This window comes from Grammomys surdaster, unplaced genomic scaffold (genome assembly GCF_004785775.1).
Source record: "Grammomys surdaster isolate TR1022 unplaced genomic scaffold, NIH_TR_1.0 125863, whole genome shotgun sequence".
NCBI classification, from domain to species: Eukaryota; Metazoa; Chordata; class Mammalia; order Rodentia; family Muridae; genus Grammomys; species Grammomys surdaster.
This window is the reverse complement of record NW_021620689.1, coordinates 1,976,640-1,996,083: the sequence shown is the minus strand read 5'-3', so window position 1 is coordinate 1,996,083 and position 19,444 is coordinate 1,976,640. Positions and strand designations below refer to the sequence as shown.

The 19,444-nt window shown below is 46.0% G+C and overlaps 2 protein-coding genes across 3 annotated transcripts in view; both read left to right on the top strand.

Moving 5' to 3' along the window:
• Inpp5b (inositol polyphosphate-5-phosphatase B) overlaps positions 1-5,071 on the top strand; it is a 63,753-nt gene extending 58,682 nt beyond the window's left edge. Inside the window, 4 exon segments of the mRNA XM_028790120.1 lie at positions 1,518-1,602; positions 1,946-2,073; positions 3,296-3,407; positions 4,281-5,071. Coding sequence (XP_028645953.1) covers positions 1,518-1,602; positions 1,946-2,073; positions 3,296-3,407; positions 4,281-4,396 — 441 coding nt within the window. The 3' untranslated portion in view covers positions 4,397-5,071.
• Positions 5,072-6,146: 1,075 nt separating this feature from the next.
• Mtf1 (metal regulatory transcription factor 1) overlaps positions 6,147-19,444 on the top strand; it is a 46,471-nt gene continuing 33,173 nt past the window's right edge. For both annotated transcript variants that reach the window (XM_028790099.1, XM_028790098.1), the window contains exons 1-2: positions 6,147-6,222; positions 8,080-8,535. In XM_028790099.1, the coding sequence (XP_028645932.1) occupies positions 8,131-8,535 (405 nt within the window). In that variant the 5' untranslated portion in view covers positions 6,147-6,222; positions 8,080-8,130. The remainder of the gene's footprint in view (positions 6,223-8,079; positions 8,536-19,444) is intronic.

The following is a 19,444-nucleotide window of genomic DNA, read 5'->3' as shown; positions in this document are numbered from 1 at the left end:
CACTTGGTCTATGATGAGATTACAGCTGTGCCTGCCTCACTTGGTCTGTGATCAGATTACAGCTGTGCCCGCCTCACTTGGTTATGTAGTGCTGGGTTTGAACTCACCTTTAAGCATGCTAGGCAAGTTCTCTAACAACTGAGCATTATTTCCCAATTATTTATGTTTTTGAGATAGTAGTTCACTACATAGCCCAGGCTAATGGCAAACTAGCCCAAAGACTAGCTTTGAACTCATGATCCTCTTGCCTCAGCCTCCTGTGTGCTAGGACCGTAGGTGTGTGCCATCGTGCCTGGGCCTTGTCACATGTTGGAGTCTGCCCCACCGCCCCCTCCCCCTCCCCCTCACTGATTTTGCAGTATCCCAAACTGTGTTCTGTTTATCTGTTTGCTTCATTTAACCCTTGTAGCATCCTTTGGAGGAAACAGATACCATGAAAGTCGAGTAATACACAATAGTGGGGGGGATTATCTTTTAAAAATTGAATTTTTAAAATATGTTGTCTATGTATGTATACTTTATTATGATTATGATTATTTTAACCCTGATATTGTTGGAACCCTGGGCCTCAGCTCTCTACTAAAAGAATGTACCAATGAGTTATATTCCTAAGCCCGAGTTCACTTTCATAAGAAATCTGTTTTCTGTGTGGATCTTTCAAATGTAACTTGTGAGCAATACATATAATGTTGTTATTAATAGTTACATTGGGGCTGGAGAGATGGCTCAGTAGTTAAGAGCACTGGCTGCTCTACCAGAGGTCCTGAGTTCAATTCCCAGTACCCACATGGTGACTTATGACCATCTATAAAGGGATCTGATGCCCTCTTCTGGCATGCAGCTGCACATGCAACTGAGCACTCATACATACGTACATATGTACATATGTACATGCATACATACAAAATTATGTTGTAGTATTGTGTTGCTTTAAGAAACAAATGAATCCAAAGTATCTTGAGACTAATGGAAATGATGTTTACTGATATCTTTTTATTTGCATATATTTACATAGACCTGAGAGATCTTTTTTTTTTTTTTTTTTTTTTGGTTTTTCGAGACAGGGTTTCTCTGTGTAGCCCTGGCTGTCCTGGAACTCAATCTGTACACCAGGCTAGCCTCGAACTCAGAGATCCACCTGTCTCTGCCTCCCAAGTGCTGGGATTAAAGGTGTGAGCCACCACTGCCTGGCTGAGAGTTCTTTTTAGCTTTCCGAATCTCATTTTGTTGTTGTTTATTTTGGCTGAGGATCAAAGTAGCTTTTCCATCTTATCCACGGCATGTATAACACCTCAGGACACAGCTCTGCATGAGTTTTCTCTTATTCTGGATCTTGTCCTGTGTAGTGTGGCCTACCTGTAGCCGTATAACACATGCCTAATGGCCTATGGTAACCACAGCCTCAGTGACATTGTCTTACTACACAGCTGCATTCTGTACTCAGATGATATGGGTGACATATGGGTTTCTCGGTTTTCTGAGAAAATTATTGTTTTGTGTCTTTCTCCCCTTTGTAGGAAGATCTGTTTCAGCAGCCAGGCCTGAGGCCAGAGTTTGAGCACATAAGGGACTGTTTAGATACTGGAATGATTGATCACCTCTGTATCCTTCAGAAATGTGTATGTGCATGTGGGAATATGAGAATTTTTAAAAGAGAGAAGAATATCTCAAAGCCCAGGGTCTATTATTGTAACCTCAGCTAACAGGTTCTACTCATTCAGCACCTGTCCAGAGAAGACATTACATCTGTAAACAGTTAGTGTAGCAGGAGCTCAGGAGAGCCAGGGTCACGTGACCAACAGCATAGTCCCTTTGAGATGTGGGCTGGCATCCTAGCTCTGAGTAGAGCCTGACTGAGTAGGCATCACTTCTGGCACATGCTTGCCCCTGGGCCGCCTCCTACCCTAGGCAACAATGTCACCTGTTCCTTAACATGGGGCCAAAGGCGCTAACAACCATTCTGTGGCCGAAGCCTTGCTGCTTTTCCTAGAGAGCCTGCCAGAGCCTGTCATCTGTTACAGTGCCTACCATAGTTGCCTGGAGTGTTCTGGCAATTACCCAGCAAGCAAACAGGTGAGGGGAAGCGCTCAGTTTCCGAGTGCACACGAGCTCGTCCTGGGCACATGAAGCCTGGCAGAACAGTGTGACAGCCTCTCTCATGCAGTGACTTGGAAGATGAGCATCATTCCTTCTCAAACCTGCTCTTCCTCTCATGTGCCTGCTGCTTTTAATAGCATCACCCTTAGTTCCAGTGACTCAACCCTGAAACTTGAGTCATTTCTGATTCCTCCCTCTCCTCACCTCCCACGTGCCCAGTCCCACTGATCCATTACTTCTCTGTTCTCTCCCATCATTGCTCTGCTTACTTGGGGCAGTGCCCTGTGCTCTTGCTCCCTCTCCATCCATTTTCCATACTACAGTTAGATTGTGAATTTAGAGGTGTCATCCTGTGGGACAAAACCATACTTACCTCTTTCTCACTGCTGCTTAATGACTTTTCTTTCCCTTCTTTCCTTCCTTCCTCCCTCCCTCCTTCCTTCCCTCTCTTCCTCTTTCCCTTTCTTCCCTCCCTTCTTCCCTCCCTTCCTCCCCCTCTCTCTCTCCCTCTCTCTCTTTTCCTCTAAGACTAGGTCTCTCCCAGTGACTCATCCTGACCTGAAACTCAGTATGGCCTAGATTGATCCAATTCACCATCCTCCTGCCTCAGCCTCCCAAGTCCTGGGATCACCAGTGTTCATCACCACACCCAGCTCCATGATTGACAGGCTCATGTAGAGTAGTTGCCAGCAGTACAGTTCCAGTGCCTTCACTTATAGCCATTTCAACTGAATATCTGGGAACCTACCTTCTCCCAGCTCCAGCTCCCAGATGATTCTGTCGTGCAGATATGGGCAATTCGTTGGATTCTGGCCTGGATAACCCTCCCAAGCCTAATGTCTGTGTAGCTGTAGATTCCTGCCAACTTTGGCAGCTCGTGCTCTTCCTACTTAACATTTTGCTTTCTCTTGCCTTCTTTGCCTCTAACACCCTAATCCTCGATGCTACAAGTCTTATATTCAAGACCCAGCTAGAACGTCTTCATTCTCTTAAGTCTGAGTTTTTAGTTTTAGAAGTGTGACTTGTAAATTCGTATAGCATTTGACCCTTGTTCCCTTTGGATACTTATGCCGAGTGGTGAGTGATCGGCTCTGTGTGCATTCTCACTCACATTCATAAGACGTTCTCAGTTCCTCGAATACAACGGGGACCTTGTCAAGTGAGTGAAGCCACAAACCCCACCTTCTCCCTCTTCCAGGTCATTTCTACTCTCCCCACTTTCCACCAAAATGTCTTCAACTACTTGATGGCGTTTTTGCAAGAATTGCTGAAAAATTCAGCAAAAAATCATTTGGATGAGAATATTTTAGGTAAGTGACTGTCAGACAAACATCTGTACAGAATCACGGAGAAAGGAAGCTGAATTAATACTCACCTTCCCTTCGGTCCTGTCTTGCTTCCCCCCCCCCCCCCCGCCCCCCAATCTCCGAGGAAGTTGTTTTTGTTTGTTTGTTTTGTTTTGTTTTTAACTTTTAAAAGGCAGTCAAGTTATATTGCTGAAGCTGGCCTCAAACTCACTCTCCTGGCCTTGGACTCAGGATCCTCTGGTCTTGGCATCCTGAGTGCTGCATATGTACCACCATCCCTTATTTTGGGCAAAGTTTATATGCAAATAATTTGTTTGGGGGCTCGAAGTATGACTTAGTAGTAGAAGACTTATCTACCATGTGCAAGGCCCATGTGTTAGTTCCTTGTTTTGGCTAAACTAGCTGGTTGGCAAGGCCCCAGGAGCCACCTCTCTCTCCCTCCACTTCACTGGGATTACAGGTATATGCCAGTGTGCTGGCATTTAAGTGGGTGCTAGAGATCTGCACTCAGGTCTTCCATCATGTTTGCATAGCAAGCACTTAACTCCATGAGCCGGCTCCCCATCCCCTCTTTATTTCTGAGGCAGCCTCTCACTGTATAGCTCTGCCTGGCCTGGAACTGAAGAGTTGGTAGGAATATAGACATGTGCCACCACACCCAGCTGTTTGTGTTTTCAAGAAGAAAATACCTAGACGTAGTGGTGCATGCCTTTAATCCCAGGTCTCAGGAGGAAGCGACAGGTGGGGCTCCTGAGTTTGAGGCAGCCAGGTCCTGCCTTTCAAAAGAAAAAGAGTTCTTGAGGTAGTCTGTTCCCTCTCCTAGCCAACCTAGTGTCCTAGTTACTAAATGGTATTTTCTGTTTCTCCCATGCACAGCTAGTATATTTGGCAGCTTACTGCTCCGAAATCCAGCTCCTCACCAAAAGCTTGACATGGCGGAGAAGAAGAAAGCCCAAGAGTTTATTCACCAGTTCCTCTGTGGTCCGCTCTGAGCCTCAATACTCTTCTCCTGTTTTCCTCAAGCTAGCCACAATTGTCAGCTCCACCTGTTTCAGCTCAAGAACTGCCTTAAGATGGTCTGAGGCCAGCTGGAAGAACGGCAGCTACCTGTTTCTTGAGCCTAGACCTGCCCCTTGCCCATGCTGTTGGCTAGCATACTCATGCTGACTTGTGAAGACATGGGGGAAATCCACCCTAATAGAACTGACGTTCCGTGTTCAACTTTAGTTATTTAACACAAATATATCTCTGCTCATTTTTTTTTAAAAAGTTTTAAGTAACTGTACTTTGCCTTATTCAACCTGCCTCCAGGTCATGCATTCAGCCCGTTTCCCATGTCCCGTGTTGAGCAGCTCATGGTCAGATACTTGGTCCCTGAAGGATAATGGGTTGGACAGCAGGACTCTGCTTAGATGTTCCTGGATAAACAACTTTTAGCCATCCCAGATGGTTCCACTGTCCAAGCTGAGGACATGTACATGCATAGGGCAACTGTCCCCTTTCTACTCAATTCCAAGCCCTCTCAGTCGCCCCTAAAAGCACTGAAGAAAGGAGGTTCTGGTGAAACAAGTGGGATTTTGTAGGCTATCCAGTCCTCCTAACTGTATATAGTGCATCACCTCTCATATATGTAATATATTTTGATGATAAATGTATTTTTAACAGTGGTGACTATGTTTCTTTTCTTTTTTTAGTTATGTGTATGTGTGGCGGTGGTAGTGGTGTTACATGCATGTGTGAATGTGCTAGGAGAGGCCAGAGGCTCAGATCCCTGTGAAGCTGGAATTACAGGCAGTTGTGAGCCACCCAATGTGGGTTCTGGTTTCGAAAGAACTCTCAGGTCAGAGCAGTTAGGTGGTCTTAACCATTGGTCTTCTCTTCCCCCATTCCCGTCTCTCAAAAGATGGTAGTTCCTGGCAGCTAGTTCTTTGTGGCTTAAGAGCAGAGTAGCTGGTCTGGGACCAACGGGACATGTGGCATTCTGGTGCGTGAGAGTCACTTACTCAACCTTACTCAGGTAATGGCACAGTTTGGGCCTGAACCCTGATCTAGCCTATAAGGGCACTGCTCCAACTTAAACGTTCTAGAGAAGTCGTTCATGGGGTAAATAAGCAGTAGCTTATGTGAGGGTCTAATAATTACGTTTACAAGAATATAGTAGAAGCACAAGGAGAAAAAAATCTTTTCTTGGGCTTTGAAATATTGCTACCAGCTAGTGGTTGCGAGGGTCGGTAGGATGAGTGTTAAGAGCTGACAGGGGACTGGCCAGTAGGTGGCGCTGACCCTCCCTGGAGCAAAAACCCTCCTAAGGTTGGAACCGCTAGCTCCGGCCGGAGCGTGAGAACGGGAAGCGTCTGGAGCGCTCTGCTCAGCGTTCGGGCCCCGGGGGCCTCTATGCGTACAGTGAGGCGAGAAGAGGGATGCCGCGGGCTGCCCTACGCATCTGGAAGGTGGCAGCTGACTGCATTCTTCCTGCTGCAGCTGTGGACGCAGCTGGAGCTGAGAACACCTCGATTTCACAGCTGATGTCGCGTATTCTCCCGCGCCTGAGACAGCCTGCTCCCTACGGTCAGCTTCCCCGTGCGGCACGGGAGCGCCAGACTCTGCTCGCTCCGCCCACAGCCTGCTGGTTAGAGGCGCGGTCTCAGCCCTGGAGAGCCGAAGCCAATCACGAGCAGTAGCGGGCGCAGGGATCCGCCGGCCTCTCCTTCCTCCGGAAAGCGGAAGCGGAAGTGACGCTAGGGACAGGTGGGGGCAATCATGGTGCCGCTGGGGAGGGGAGAAGCTGCCGCTGCCGCCGTTGCCGGGAGCCGCGGAGGTAAAAGCAGAAGAAGGACTCTGCTGGGGCTGGAACTACCCGGGGGGTGCGGGACTTGGGCTCCCTGCCGAAGCCATTCCCGGTTGAGACTTCATTCTACTCACCCGTGGGACCCCACCCCTCCTCCGTTTCCATGGGGATGGGTATCCAGCCCCCCTTCTCTGTTTCCATGGAGACCCGGACCCTGCCCCTCTTCGCCCAGCTCGTAGCCCCCAGACTGCCTCGGGGTTTTTCTATGTAGCCCTGGACTACGGGTGCTTTCCCGGTCAGGGTCCTCCTGCCAGTCTCTCAGGGGTGCTCGGTTTGCAGTCCTCGGCCACCCTCACACCTCCTGGTCTTGTTACGGAAAGTTGGTCTCTGCGTTACCGCCGAAGGTGCCGGGGCAGCCCACCGGAGACTCTTATCTCTCCTCTCAGATACAGAGAAACGTGTGTTTCTGGGGTTGCGTAAGCAAGGTTCGGGCTGGTTCCTCTCAGATTAGATCCCTTGACCTGTGTCTGGTAACTACCTCGCTTTCTTGTCACTCTGGCTAGTAAAGGCTCACTTGCTGACTCGGAGCAAAAGAGAAAGTGCAGAACCAGGTTGATAACTAAGTGATGTTCTGGTTATTTTAAATGCTCCTTTTGTGTCTGCCAAACCCACATAGAACCCTGTGTGTAGAACCTGTGTGTTTTCGGGTGAAGGAGGAATCCCCATTCCAGACCATGAAAGCTTCAAATTTGGTAATTTCCTCAAGAGACTGCCTTCAAAAAGAGACTATCTGCATGTCTGTCATTCATTTTGCTGATATTTCCTTAGCTCCTCGTGTCAGTATTGCTTATGTTAGGGACTGCCTTTCGGACCAGAAAGCCTAGTCTCTCTGAACAAGCATACTCTCTGGTCCATATCATGTTTTAGGATATAAATAATTAAAGTGATTTGCATTGGCTTTTCCTTATTAGGGTTTATCCCCTCCACCCCATGTGTTCTAGAAACGACAGAAGGAAGCCACCCTCTTTCTACTGTTTGACAGGATTGTACTTTACCTGCAGTTTCTCTTTCTGTATGAAACAGGAACCACTGGTCCCACTGTAGAAAGACAGGCATAAATAGATTGCCCAAGCAGTAAAGAGCAAAAGTAGGATTTGTAGGTGATTATGTTCAGAGTGTTGTTTCTGCACCACCAAATACTTGAGACTGTGTACTGCCTCACAGTGTGATTGGGAGGGGGGCATTCGGATGGGAGTGCCACACTTAAGGTTTATAGCGACTCTTGCTTTAAGCAGTCACCTGTTTGCTCCTTTATCTTCATTGGCTGCATGGACCCATCTTTAAAGTATGTGACAGTAAATCACATGCAGAAGGTCTTGTAAATGCTAACTTGGAATTTTTGGGGGGAGGATTTGCTTTTTTCCTTAACAGTGACTGATTGTGTCAGATTTTAAGTATTCCCAAGGAAGATGATTTATTTATTTTTGCTTTGGTTTGCCCCCCTCCCCCCTCCCCGTGTGTGTATGTGTGTATGTGTGTGTGAGTTTCACTGTATATCTCTGGTTCAACTGGAACTCGGTGAGATCCAGCTTACTCTACCTCTCAGGTGCTGGGGTTAAAGGCACTCATCCCCATCTCTAGGCCTGGATGTTCTCTGTCTTTTTGTTTTGGAACAGGGTCTTACCACTAACTTTGGTTGGCCTGGCACTTGATATGTAGACATTGCTGGCCTTGAACTCACAGAGGTCTGCCTGCCTCTGCCTCCCAAGGTCTGGGATTAGCACTTTGGTTTACTTTCTAAAATGAGGGAAAATGATCCCTAAGGATCACTTTAGGACGTAGGTGGGTCTTGTGCTGTGGTTCTAACTCTGGTGTTATCTGTTGCAGAAAGGCCATTACCTTTTCATTTCTCACAATTGGGCTGAGCAGAAGTGAACCATGGGGGAACACAGTCCAGACGACAACATCATCTTCTTTAAGGGAGAGGAAGATGACCTAACCCCGCATGACAAGATGCTCAGGTTTGTGGATGACAACGGACTGGTGCCTTCCTCATCTGGAACTGTTTATGATAGGACCACTGTTCTTATAGAACAGGACCCTGGCACTTTGGAGGATGACGAAGACGATGGACAGTGTGGAGAACACTTGCCTTTTCTGGTGGAAGGTGAAGAGGGCTTCCTAATAGATCAGGAGGCAATGTCCCAGGGTTACGTACAACACATCATCTCCCCAGACCAGATTCATTTGACTATAAACCCTGGTTCCACGCCCATGCCAAGAAACATTGAAGGTGCAACTCTTACTCTGCAGTCGGAATGTCCAGAAACAAAACGGAAAGAAGTAAGTAAAACCGTGGATGAGGGCCCACTGTGGCTTTGGGGCAGCTCCTTCCACAGCGCGCTGGCAGTTTTAACTGGGGGTTGAAGGAGCTCCTGGGTTTAGAGCCTTCCGTAGTCTGTCAACTACACAGCCGCTTCCTGTTTTGTTGTGACTGCTTTCTAGAACTTTCGGATTGTATGGCCACATTGTAATTGAGGAATACTACATTGTAATATCTCAGATTTTCCTCTCTAAATCATAAATAAAGTAGAAATTTCACCAAAGTGAATTCATGTTTCTACTGCGAAAATGACAGTGTGGCTTCTCTGATAGCCAAGTGACTACATTTGTGTGTGATAACTAGAACTGGCTATAAGCGATTTGTTTTGGAGATGCCTGTAGGAATATGTTTTGTTAGTTTAGTGAGTATTTAATGGTTAGTAAAGGGAAATTTTTAGAATTCAGGCAAGAAACCACAAATGAGATCACGTTAGCTAAAGGTTGTCACATTCTTGTTCAGGAACTATGGATGACGTAATGCCTTTCAGGATAGCTTGGAAACTGTAAAGATTGTAGTTTTGCATTTGAATGAAATAAATGATATGGCTCAAAGATAGTGAATGGTAAACATCATCCAGGAACTAGTGCAAGTTAATTTGAAAAAAACCAGTTCACTGGCAGTTACAGTGCTGAGGACTAATGTCAGGTTCCGCCAAGCAGAAATAGGCTTAATTTTTTGATGGAATGAAGGCTTGAAATTATATACAGCTTGTACAAATGACTTACTCGTGACATTTGTCTTTTCCTTTTTAACCTTAGAATCTCAGCGGTAAGGCTTTAGTGAAGGGTGGGATGCCTTGCCTACCATACACGGGGGATTGAGCTTTAGTACCGCAAATAAATGGATAAGTAAATAAATACCTCAGAGCTGTAAATACCTTAGGAAGAATTATCATGTCCTCCCTCCCAGTGGCCAAAGCAATCTCTGTAGCCTTGCTGATGCTGTCCTTGGGTCTGTGCTTGAACACATCCAGAATGGTAGGAGTGCAGGCTTTTATGGCTCAGTCCAGTGCGTTTGTCGTCCCGCTCTGATAGCTGAGAAGCGTTTGCTCGCACAGGACTAAAGGCTACCCTCGTGTACTGCTCTGGCCCAGTCGTGTCCTGAGAACCATTCTTCTGTGGGGCAACCTCACATACTTAAAGTCCCGTCATGGTTTTTGGTACAAGCTGGTCTTCTACACTCAGAAGTCTTTCTGATGGCATTTCCTCCCAGCCTCTCCTCAGTTTGGCTGCCTTTAACTGAAGGAATTCCAGTTTTCCAAAGTCCTTTTAAAATCCAAAGTTGAGCATAATCTCCCAAGAGTGAGTCAGCCTGGCCAATCGTGTGGCTCTTATCTCTCTCTTCATCTGGACACTGAACTACAATGACTCCGTCATCTGTGTTTTATTATCAACATCTCACTGTTGGCTTGTGCTTGGAAACCTCTAGAAGAGTGGTTCTCGGCCAAGGGCAATTCTCCCTTCAGGAGACATTTGATTGTCACAATGGGAGGTGCTAACTGGAATCCCTAGGTAGAGGCTAAAGATGCTGGTAGACATTTTCTAATATACAGGACAAATACTTACCCCAGACGTCCGCAGAGTTTGGATAGAGACCCCTGGATTGTGGGTACAGCTGTCAAGTTGTGTGCTGGCGCGGGTAGACAGGCTTGTAACCCTTTGGAGTGTCTCCATACTGACCTTTCTTGTTGGTTTCAACCCAGTATGTAAGCTCGTGGGGGTTCACCTGCCTTCAGCTGACTGTTGCTGCTGCTGTTCTTTCTGAGATGTCTCATGTATCCCAGGCTGGCTTCCAGCTTGCTGTGTGGTTAAGGTTGACCTTGAACTCCAGATCTCCTGCCTTTCCGGTGCCAGGATTACAGACATGCGCTGGCCTCACAAATGTGTGTGGAACAAGGCACTGCAGGTGATGGTGATTTGATGGCTGTAGTGTGAAGATCAAAGTGGTGGACTCGAAGGGTGCCAGCACCGTATTTGGGAGCTGTGTGGTCAGGCAAGGCTTCAAGGTGGTCTTAAAAATGTGTTTAGTTATGAAAAAAGCAGGGCATGAGGATTTCTGAGAGAAATACGTCAACAGAAAGGGAGGTAGAAAGCAGAGGTTCCTTTCAGGAAGCAGCCAGCTATCCCCCTTAAAACAGACTTAATGCATATATGTTTTTTTGTGTTTTAAACAGTCTTGATGTGCACCCCAGGCTCTTTCACAGTGTTGATCCTCCTGTTCCCCTCGTGCTGGGATTATAGGCATACACCACACATGGCCAGTGCACTTTTCTGCAAAGAGCTAAGTAGTGAACTTTCTTGTCCTTACGTCTGTAAGATCACGTAGTCTTACGTGATCTCTGTTACAACCAGTCAACTCTTCCATTATAGCACAGTATCAGTCATAGACAGTGCATAAGTGGGCTGGGGGTGGGGCTCAGTCAGGATATTATGCTACAAGGCCCTGGGTCCCATTCCTGACACCACCGTAAAACAAAAAGATAAGATGTAAATGTACATGCTAGCCAGAAAAGACGTAACTGGCTGTAGTTTGTCAACCCTTGGACTAGAATCCAGAGAGTAGCAGGGCATGCGGATGGAAAGATAGCAGAGATCCCATCTAGAAAGCAGTGAGGGCTCCCTGAGAGGAGTGTCAGACTTGAGGATTTGGAAGCCAGGAGTAACACAATTAATGGTGTGCACCTTTAGTCCTAGCACTTGGTAGGCAGAAGCAGGTAGTATGAGTCTGAGGCCAGCCTGGTCTACAGAGTTCCAGGACAGCCAAAATTATATAGTGAGACCCTGTTTCTAAAAAAAAAAAAAAAAGCAGTAGCATTTTAGGAGGAGTGCAGCGGGCGGGGAGCTGGGAGGCAAAGAAATCCAGGACTTAATGGCCTGCTAGAAGACACTTGAGTTGTGTTTAACTGATGAAGGAGAAAAATCTAAGACTGGAGAAACTTGGTATGCTCTTGGAATTTGCATAAGGTGTCTTGAGTCAAAGTCAATCTTAGATTTTTAGTTTAAGTCCTTGAAAGATTCATCTAGGACTGACTAGGTGTGACGGAATACATCTTGCATCCTCCACTCAGGAGGCAGAGGCAAGTTGATCTCTGAGTTCAAGGCCACTCAGGGCAACAACACAGTGAGATCCTTCTCAAACAAAGCTTTTTTTCCCCTCAATGTGTTGTGTTGCTGTTGGTTGATGAGTGGGTGAAGAGCCTACCATGGTGGATAACTCAGTTATGCTCAGGCTACCTCCTCCATCTTAATGGTGAGTGAATCTGACTGTTAGCAAGAATTGGGTCAAGAGGAGAGAAGTTTGGTGAGGAAATGAGTAAGTTTGTTTGGCGTGTATTGAATGTGTAGCCCTTGGGAATAAGGAACAGAAGGTTAGACCTACTGGAAATGTAGGTCTGAAGTCAAGGAAATGACAGATCTCAAGGAAATGGCAGATCTCAAGGAAATGACAGATCTCAATCCCTGTGGGGCAGCAATGTGAACAAGGGAGATGCTAGGGTCTGGAGAGAGAGAAAGAGATAGACAGACAGACAGACAGACAGACACGGACAGAGAGAGACGGGGGGAGGAGAGGGGACACAGAGAGATAGAACAGTAGTCAAGGGGGTGGGTGGAATGTGCCATTCTGTGACTTCCTGTGTGACCTGAAGAGGGACTGAGGAGCCAGAGAAGACTCTGTCTCCTGCTCGGCTGCCGCTCACGTTTTGAACTGGCTTCGGGTGAGCCCAGGATGCAGAGCGTTTGAATGAGGGAGAAGGGAGCTGGGATGAGAGAACGGGAAGCAGGAAGTGGGAAGTTTTTGTTTTGTTTTTAAAGTTTGACACTTGGAAGCTTTGAGATTGTAGTTGCTCACGGGCATTAACACTTTTTTGTTTGTTTGTTTGTTTGTTTGTTTTCGAGACAGGGTTTCTCTGTGTAGTCCTGGCTGTCCTGGAACTCACTCTGTAGACCAGGCTGGCCTCAAACTCAGAAATCCGCCTGCCTCTGCCTCCCAAGTGCTGGGATTAAAGGCGTGCGCCACCACTGCCCAGTGGCATCGACACTTTTAAGTTTAGAAAGTTTGAGCTGGGTGTGGTGGCTGATGCCTTTAGTCCCAGCTCTGTGAGGCAGAGGCATATGGAGATCAGACCAGCTAGGACTACATAGTGAGACCCTGTCTCTAAACTAATTAATTAATAAGTTAATTAATTAAAACCTCAACAGTTTGGACATAGTTTAGGACCCAGCCTTAGGCCACCTTCGATTAATGATTACTGTATGAGTGTTCATGACGAGCGCATGTTTGAGAAATGTTAAGCGGACCCATACTGCTTCAGAACTTATCAGGACATTTGATTTGGTAATAACTAAGAAAGAAGAAAAGAAAGAATTTTCTAAATGCTATAAACTAATGCTATAAAACATTTTCCAGGGGATTGGTAGAGCCCCCCCCTTTTTTTTTTTTTTTTTGAAATGCTGACCTAGGCAGAAAAGAAGATGGGAGGGAGAGAGGGATTATGCAATCTGATATTAGCTGTCCCTTTCCTGTTTTGAGCTCCTTACCAATTAGTTGCTTCTGTTTGCAGGCCTGGCTTGCCCCCAATGGTTTCTTCAGGCCATTTAATCACGAACAGGGCAGGATCAAGGATGCTATGAACTTTTTGCCAGTGACTATGTATCATCGTATAGGTTCTTCTCTTCAGTTTTAACATCTTACGCATGAGATCTAGGTAGAAGATTCTATAAGCTAGACTTCTTTGAGTTGGGTCCTTATCCTACAGTCTAGGGATGGCCTCAGACTCGCAGCAGTCTCTTGAGGTCTGAGATTAGAGACAAGAACCATTGGGTCAGTTTGTAAACTAGCATCGGGCTCAGTAGGTTTGGGGCTGCGATGGGGATCAAGAAGGAACACAGCCGTGGCCCTAGTCTCTGGAGGCCAAACATTCAGGCTTGTCTTCCAGAAGTGCACTCTTACCTCAGTCAGTGATTGACAGTGCTTTTATTTTGGCTTCCAAATCCACTTAGTCAGCCCGAGGAGGCTAGTGTTTACCGATGATAACAGCTGCATGATCTTTAACCACTCTTGTCCCTGGAACCTGTTTTAAGCCTGGCCTTTTGTGCTGCACGGCATTCGCAGATCCTACCCTTGAGAAATGGAGCCCTTTGGTAACTCCTCAGTCTTCTTGGCTTCCTAAGCAACTTAGCTTCTGAGTCAGATGTTAGCCTGACTTTCCTGTTTCTCCGAGATCATTCCTTTGTCTCCTGTGGTATGCAGTTGGCTTCATTGATTGCTTTATTATTATTTTTCATCATGCTTGTCTTGCGCAAAAACCAAGCCAACCAGAACCTTGCCACATATACCATTCTCTTCCTACCACAGGACCTCTCGGCAACCTGACTCTTCCTTCACAAAATGGGTTCTCAGCCTTACTGCTGTCTCTCTGCTGAATGGTAGCTTTGAGAGGTTCCGTCAAAACATTGCCTTTGTGTTCAAACACTACCCATATACTTGAGGGCTTTCCCCTCCAGGTTGCTAAGCAGCTGTTCCTCTGATGGGTTCGAGTGGTCCGTGGTTCCCCAAACTTTCTTGCATCTCTGTTTTTCCAGAAAACCTGCTAGGAACTGTCCTGCTTACCTCCTCTGTCAGGACCACAGTGGGGAACATAAAGCATCCTTTGCTGTTACCAACCTTCCCCTCTTTGCTGCTGAATAGTCAGGAGGGCTCGTAGGCCAGAGATTCTCCGTGATGCCCTAAATATTCCAAGCATAATGAAACAAAAAATAATAAAGCAACCAGTAAGCCAACTGCACACCAAAGGAAACCAACCACCGACTGGGAAAGAAGGGCCTTTCTTGCAAGAAGCAGGTGTAGTGTTCTCTGAATTTTGCTCCTAGGTATTGCAGAGATTGGATTGCCTCCGGAAGCATTCCAAAAGGAGGAAAGACATCTTTCTCTTGCCTAGTCCTCCTCCTCCTTTTTTTTTTTTTTTTTTTTAATTTTAGATTAAAATTTTTGTTTGGAGCCCGGCGGTGGTGGCGTACACCTTTAATCCCAGCACTTGGGAGGCAGAGGCAGGCAGATTTCTGAGTTCAAGAGTTCAAGGCTAGCCTGGTCTACAGAGTGAGTTCCAGGACAGCCAGGACTACATAGAAAAACCCTGTCTCGAGAAAAACAAAAAAACAAAAAAGTTTTTTTTGTTTGGTTTTGTGGGCTTTTTTGTTAGTTTGTTTTTTGAGACAAGGTCTGTCTCTGTAATTCTGGCTGTCCTCGAGCTTGCTGTGTAGACCAGGTTGGCCTCAAACTCATAAAGATTCTGTTTGTCTCAGCCTCCCAAGTACTGGGATGAAAGGTGTGAGCCACCACACCTAGCTGATTTTTCTTAGCCTGACAGATTGTAAGTGGGAATAAATGGGTTAGAAGTGGCATGCCTTGTGCCCATAATGCCAGCCCCTTGAGGCTAAAGCAGAAGCTTGCCATGAGTTTGAGGCTGGACTGGGCTACATGGTACTTTCCAGGCTCGCTGAGTTACAAGGAGAAAGCCTGTCCCAAGAAAACAAAAGGAAGCAAAACAAATGGAAGGGGGTTTGACCCTGGTGTCCAGAGCCTTTTGACAGTTTGCCCTTTGTTTTATGACTGATTCCAGGCTTGTTCCTCAGTGGCAGTCCTCGGGGAGTGGGGCCGTGCGCTCAGATGCCAGGGAATTCGGCTGCACTGGAGGGGAGCCACCCACCTTCCACTGCACACCATGGTTAATTTCTTCACAGCTCCCTGTTGAGCTCCCACAGGATTGCCATTGAGAAGTAGGATGGAAGAGCCTGTCACTGACTTTGAGTGTAGGGCCGACGATCCATTCATGTCCCTCCAAGGTTTGACTTAGCCAGCTTTTGCCAGACGTCAGTACTGAGTACAGTGCAGTTCTCTGGAGCTTGGAGAACAGCAGGGGAAGGCTGGTGGCTTCCTGTGGCCCTGTTGGAGTTCAGAGCAGAATGTTAGTTCCCTGGGCCACCAAGTGAAGCCAGTTTATCAGCGTGTCTCCTCCATGTTAGCATGTGTGTTGCTTGTCTTTCTGTCCCATCACAGGGGCCCTCTGGCCTGGCAGAGAGACATGTTGGTTTTATGTCACACAGGTTTTTAAAGGTGGTACCGTAAGAGTTCCGGATCTTAAGCTGATATTTTATGTGGACTGTGTTAGGTACTGCTGGCATCTTGTTCTTGTAATAGAGGGAGAGAGTACTTGAATTGTAGTGCTCTTTCCTTATTTAAATCAAGCTTTTTTCCAAGAATGGTTTCTTTGAAAGATGATTTCAGCTTTGGTCTCATCTTTGTGTTCTAGTGTATACTAGCTCTGCAGACCCAGACAGACTGCTCTCCTTCCTCATTTGTAAAGTAGAAATAAAAATATCCTACTGTGTCGTTCTGTGAAGATTCAATGAGATTTAGATGCTGTGAACTGTACATCAGCATCTGCCTCAGACATCAGGCATGTCTGGTAGACCAGTTTGGTTGTATGTCCTCTTTTTTTTTTTTTTCTCACCTGTTCCCAAAGGTTCAGAGGTCATCTCCAGTTTCAGAAAGGTTAAACAAGTCGAGGCTTCTTTGCTAGAAACAGTTTTGGGAAGCATGTTCTCCTTGAGACAAGCTGTAAATTATGTTTGGAGGCAGGCGTCTTTGAATCCCAGCACTGAGGAGGCAGAGTCTGTCAAAGCCAGCCTGGTCTACATAGTTCAAGGCTAGTTTGAAGCTTTGTCTTAAAAGGGGACAGTGGAGGTGGGGGATGTGATTGGGTTCTAGGAGAGCTCACAGACTCTTGATAACCAGATCTAGTAAGCTGAACTTTCATATTGACATCACTGTAACTGATGGGCTGTTTGTATGCTTTTTTGGGTTTTGTTTGGGGGGAGTTGGGAATTGAGCCCAGGGTCAGATAATGCTAGGCCAGGGCTCTACCACGAAGCTATACCTCCAGTTATCTTTTTTTTTTTTTTATTTAAGTTTATTTGTATATATGAGTATTTTGTCTGCATGTATGTTTATGTCTGGCTCATGGGGAGGCAGAAGACACCTGATCTCCTGTAACTAGAGACAGCCTATTGAAAGCCACTGTGTAGGTGCTGGGAATTGAACCTGGCTCCTCTGGAAGAGCAGTCAGTTCTCCTAACTACTTAGCCATCTCTCTAGTTCCTCTTTAAAACTTTTTTTTTTCATATACATATGTGTATATTCTTCCTAAGTTGTTCTGGATGGCTTTGTACTCACTCTAGAATAGCGAGTGTTGTACTGGAATTTCCTTTCCATATCTTCAGATCACCCATCAGACCAAGCTTTTAACTGTGTTATAAAATGAGGGTGTTTATGGTCCCCCAAGCAGAAGTCGGTGAACACCAATCCTTGTCACAAGTAATCTTTTGCCCTCATTCTTGGCTTCTTTAATTTCCTTGTACCAGGCCACCGAAAGTTACTCCCATGGTGGACCTTTGGGGGACTAGTATCCTACTGCTAAAGTGAGGGCTTAAATATGTCTGTATTTTACCCTTTTAACAACTATAAAATAGACACTGTTAGTTCACATTTTACAGAGGAAAAAAACTGAAGCATAGAAACAACTAGCTGTCATATCCCAGTGCTAGGCGGCAGAGAATCCTAAGTGTTCTCTGCCTATAGAGTCTGAGAACTCTAGATTCAATGAGAAATGCTGTCTCAAAAAATAACTTGGAGGCCTGGTGGGTGGCACACGCCTTTAATCCCAGCACTTAGAGGCAGAAGCCAGCAAATCTCTGAATTTGAGGCTAGCCTGGGATACATAGTAAGACTCTGTCTGTAAATAAATAAGATAGAGCAAGATAGAGGACAATACCTGATGTCAGCCTCTGTCGTGTGCATGCTCACTCACACGTGGACACACACTCATACACACATACCCCATGAGCACACACCTGCAAATAGAAGTATCCACCTTTCAGGTAGTAAAACTGAGACTTGAATCGAGGACTGTCTGATGCTGAAGTCAGTGCTTTTTATGATAACACACCAGTTTATAAAGGTGGTACTCGAGACATAGGCTTGTTGGCTGATAACAGGGCTGAGAAATGAAAGAGCAAGTGGGTGTCCTTAGTTCTGCACAGGTGGAGGGATGAGGTGTCAACACAGCCTTCGAACGTGACAGACTAATGAATTAGGCTCTGGTAGGCATTGAAGAAAGGGGATTATTCAGAGCACTTAGACTAGTGATTTGAGAGTTTTGGTTGTCCGTTTGGAATAGAAGAAATCAGTGCTATTACGGGGAGCAGTTTTGCTATGGGGAAAAGGGACAGGATGTCACAAGTGACAGAAAAGAAAGGACAGAGTTTGATGTTTTCCCCCTGAGTTTTTTTTTGTTGTTGTTGTTGTTGTTGTTGGTCTTTTTGTTTCTCCTGTTTTGAGATAGGATCTTGCTATAGTACAGCCATCGCTAGCCTGAAACTTGCCATCTAGACCAGGCTAATTTCAAAGTTAGGGCAATCTTCCTGCTTCTGCATCTGCCTTCTGAGTGCTGGGATCAAAGGCTTGCACCGGCACCCTCAGTCAGGAAAGTGGGTTCTGTAGCTGTAACCACCAGCCAGTCATTTATTTATGAGTGTTCGTCTGCTCTGGGCGCAGAGCTCCTCTCTGTTGTCCTGTGTAGAATTGTGTTCTCTCTGCCTCCCTTTTTCTTCCAGCAGAAGTTTAGGCTTTTTTCCGCTCTGACTTTGAGGAACTTTGTCATCTGAAGTTCTTTTCTGCCTGGGCTCATCTGCACCTGTCCTCCTTTGCCCCTGTCGCCTGAACTCTGTGATCATCTTCATTAGATGGTTCTGTTTTAGAACCCTTCAGAACACTCTGCAGATCTCAGCCGTGCTCATGCCTCCTGGACATTCGCAGCGTTACGCTCAGTGCTCAGCCAACTCACCCAGGCCTCCCTGTGCTCTTTAGCAGAGTCCCCCACAACTGTCTGAGGCCACGTGGGAAAACTGAAGTCAGTTTTAGCATTTTAAGGTTCTTTGAAAAACAAGTTTTCTTCCTGTCCAGTGGACTCTCTAGTGACATCATGTTCCTATGACAGATAGTGTCATTCATTTGACAAGCAGTCTACTTGTGTGTGACCTTTCCCTGAAGTCTTTGCATTCAGCTGGGCATCTCCTCCATAGATAAGCTCGCTGTAGCCCAAGCCTCAAGTCCTGTGTTTGCATATTGCCCTAGTGTGCTCAGTAACCATATCTGTGCAGCTGCTGTGACCATGTTCCTGCCTGTCCTCATTCTCCTCCTTGACAGCAAAGGCCACTATTGTTGTTGTTGTCGTCGTTGTTGTTGTTTGCACCAAACAGTATAATTCTGGAACACAGTTCTTCAAATCCATAAATGCTGACTTTTCTTCTTATTTAAAGGTACGTAATATACGTTGTAATATCGCTCCTTTGTAGCCATGACGACACTGCAAATTTTTTTTCAATTTCCTGCTCTGATCCCATTTGAGGAGGTTTAGATTTCCTTTTGTGTGAAATTCATAGCAGCTGTAAAATAATTTTGAAAGATACTCAATGGTGATGTCCATTTATTATTTCCAGATGAAGTGAGAAGTTGATCATTTATTCAGTTTATTGTTGGGAGAAAAGGCATCTAGTACCTAACACCACTTTTTTTACTTTTTACTTTTTTCTTTCTTTCTTGCCTGCTTGCATTCTTTCTTTCTCTCTTCCTTTCTTTTTTTGATAGGATTTTTGCCATATAGCCCAGGCTGGCCTTGAATTTGAACTTGTATCAGTCCTCCTGCCTCAGTCATTCTCCTGAGTCCCGCCCACCTACCATAACTGACTTCTGTCCTCCCTACCTTTCAGTACCTTTCCAGTCTGGGTGCTTTCCTCACTTTCTGTCCTTGGC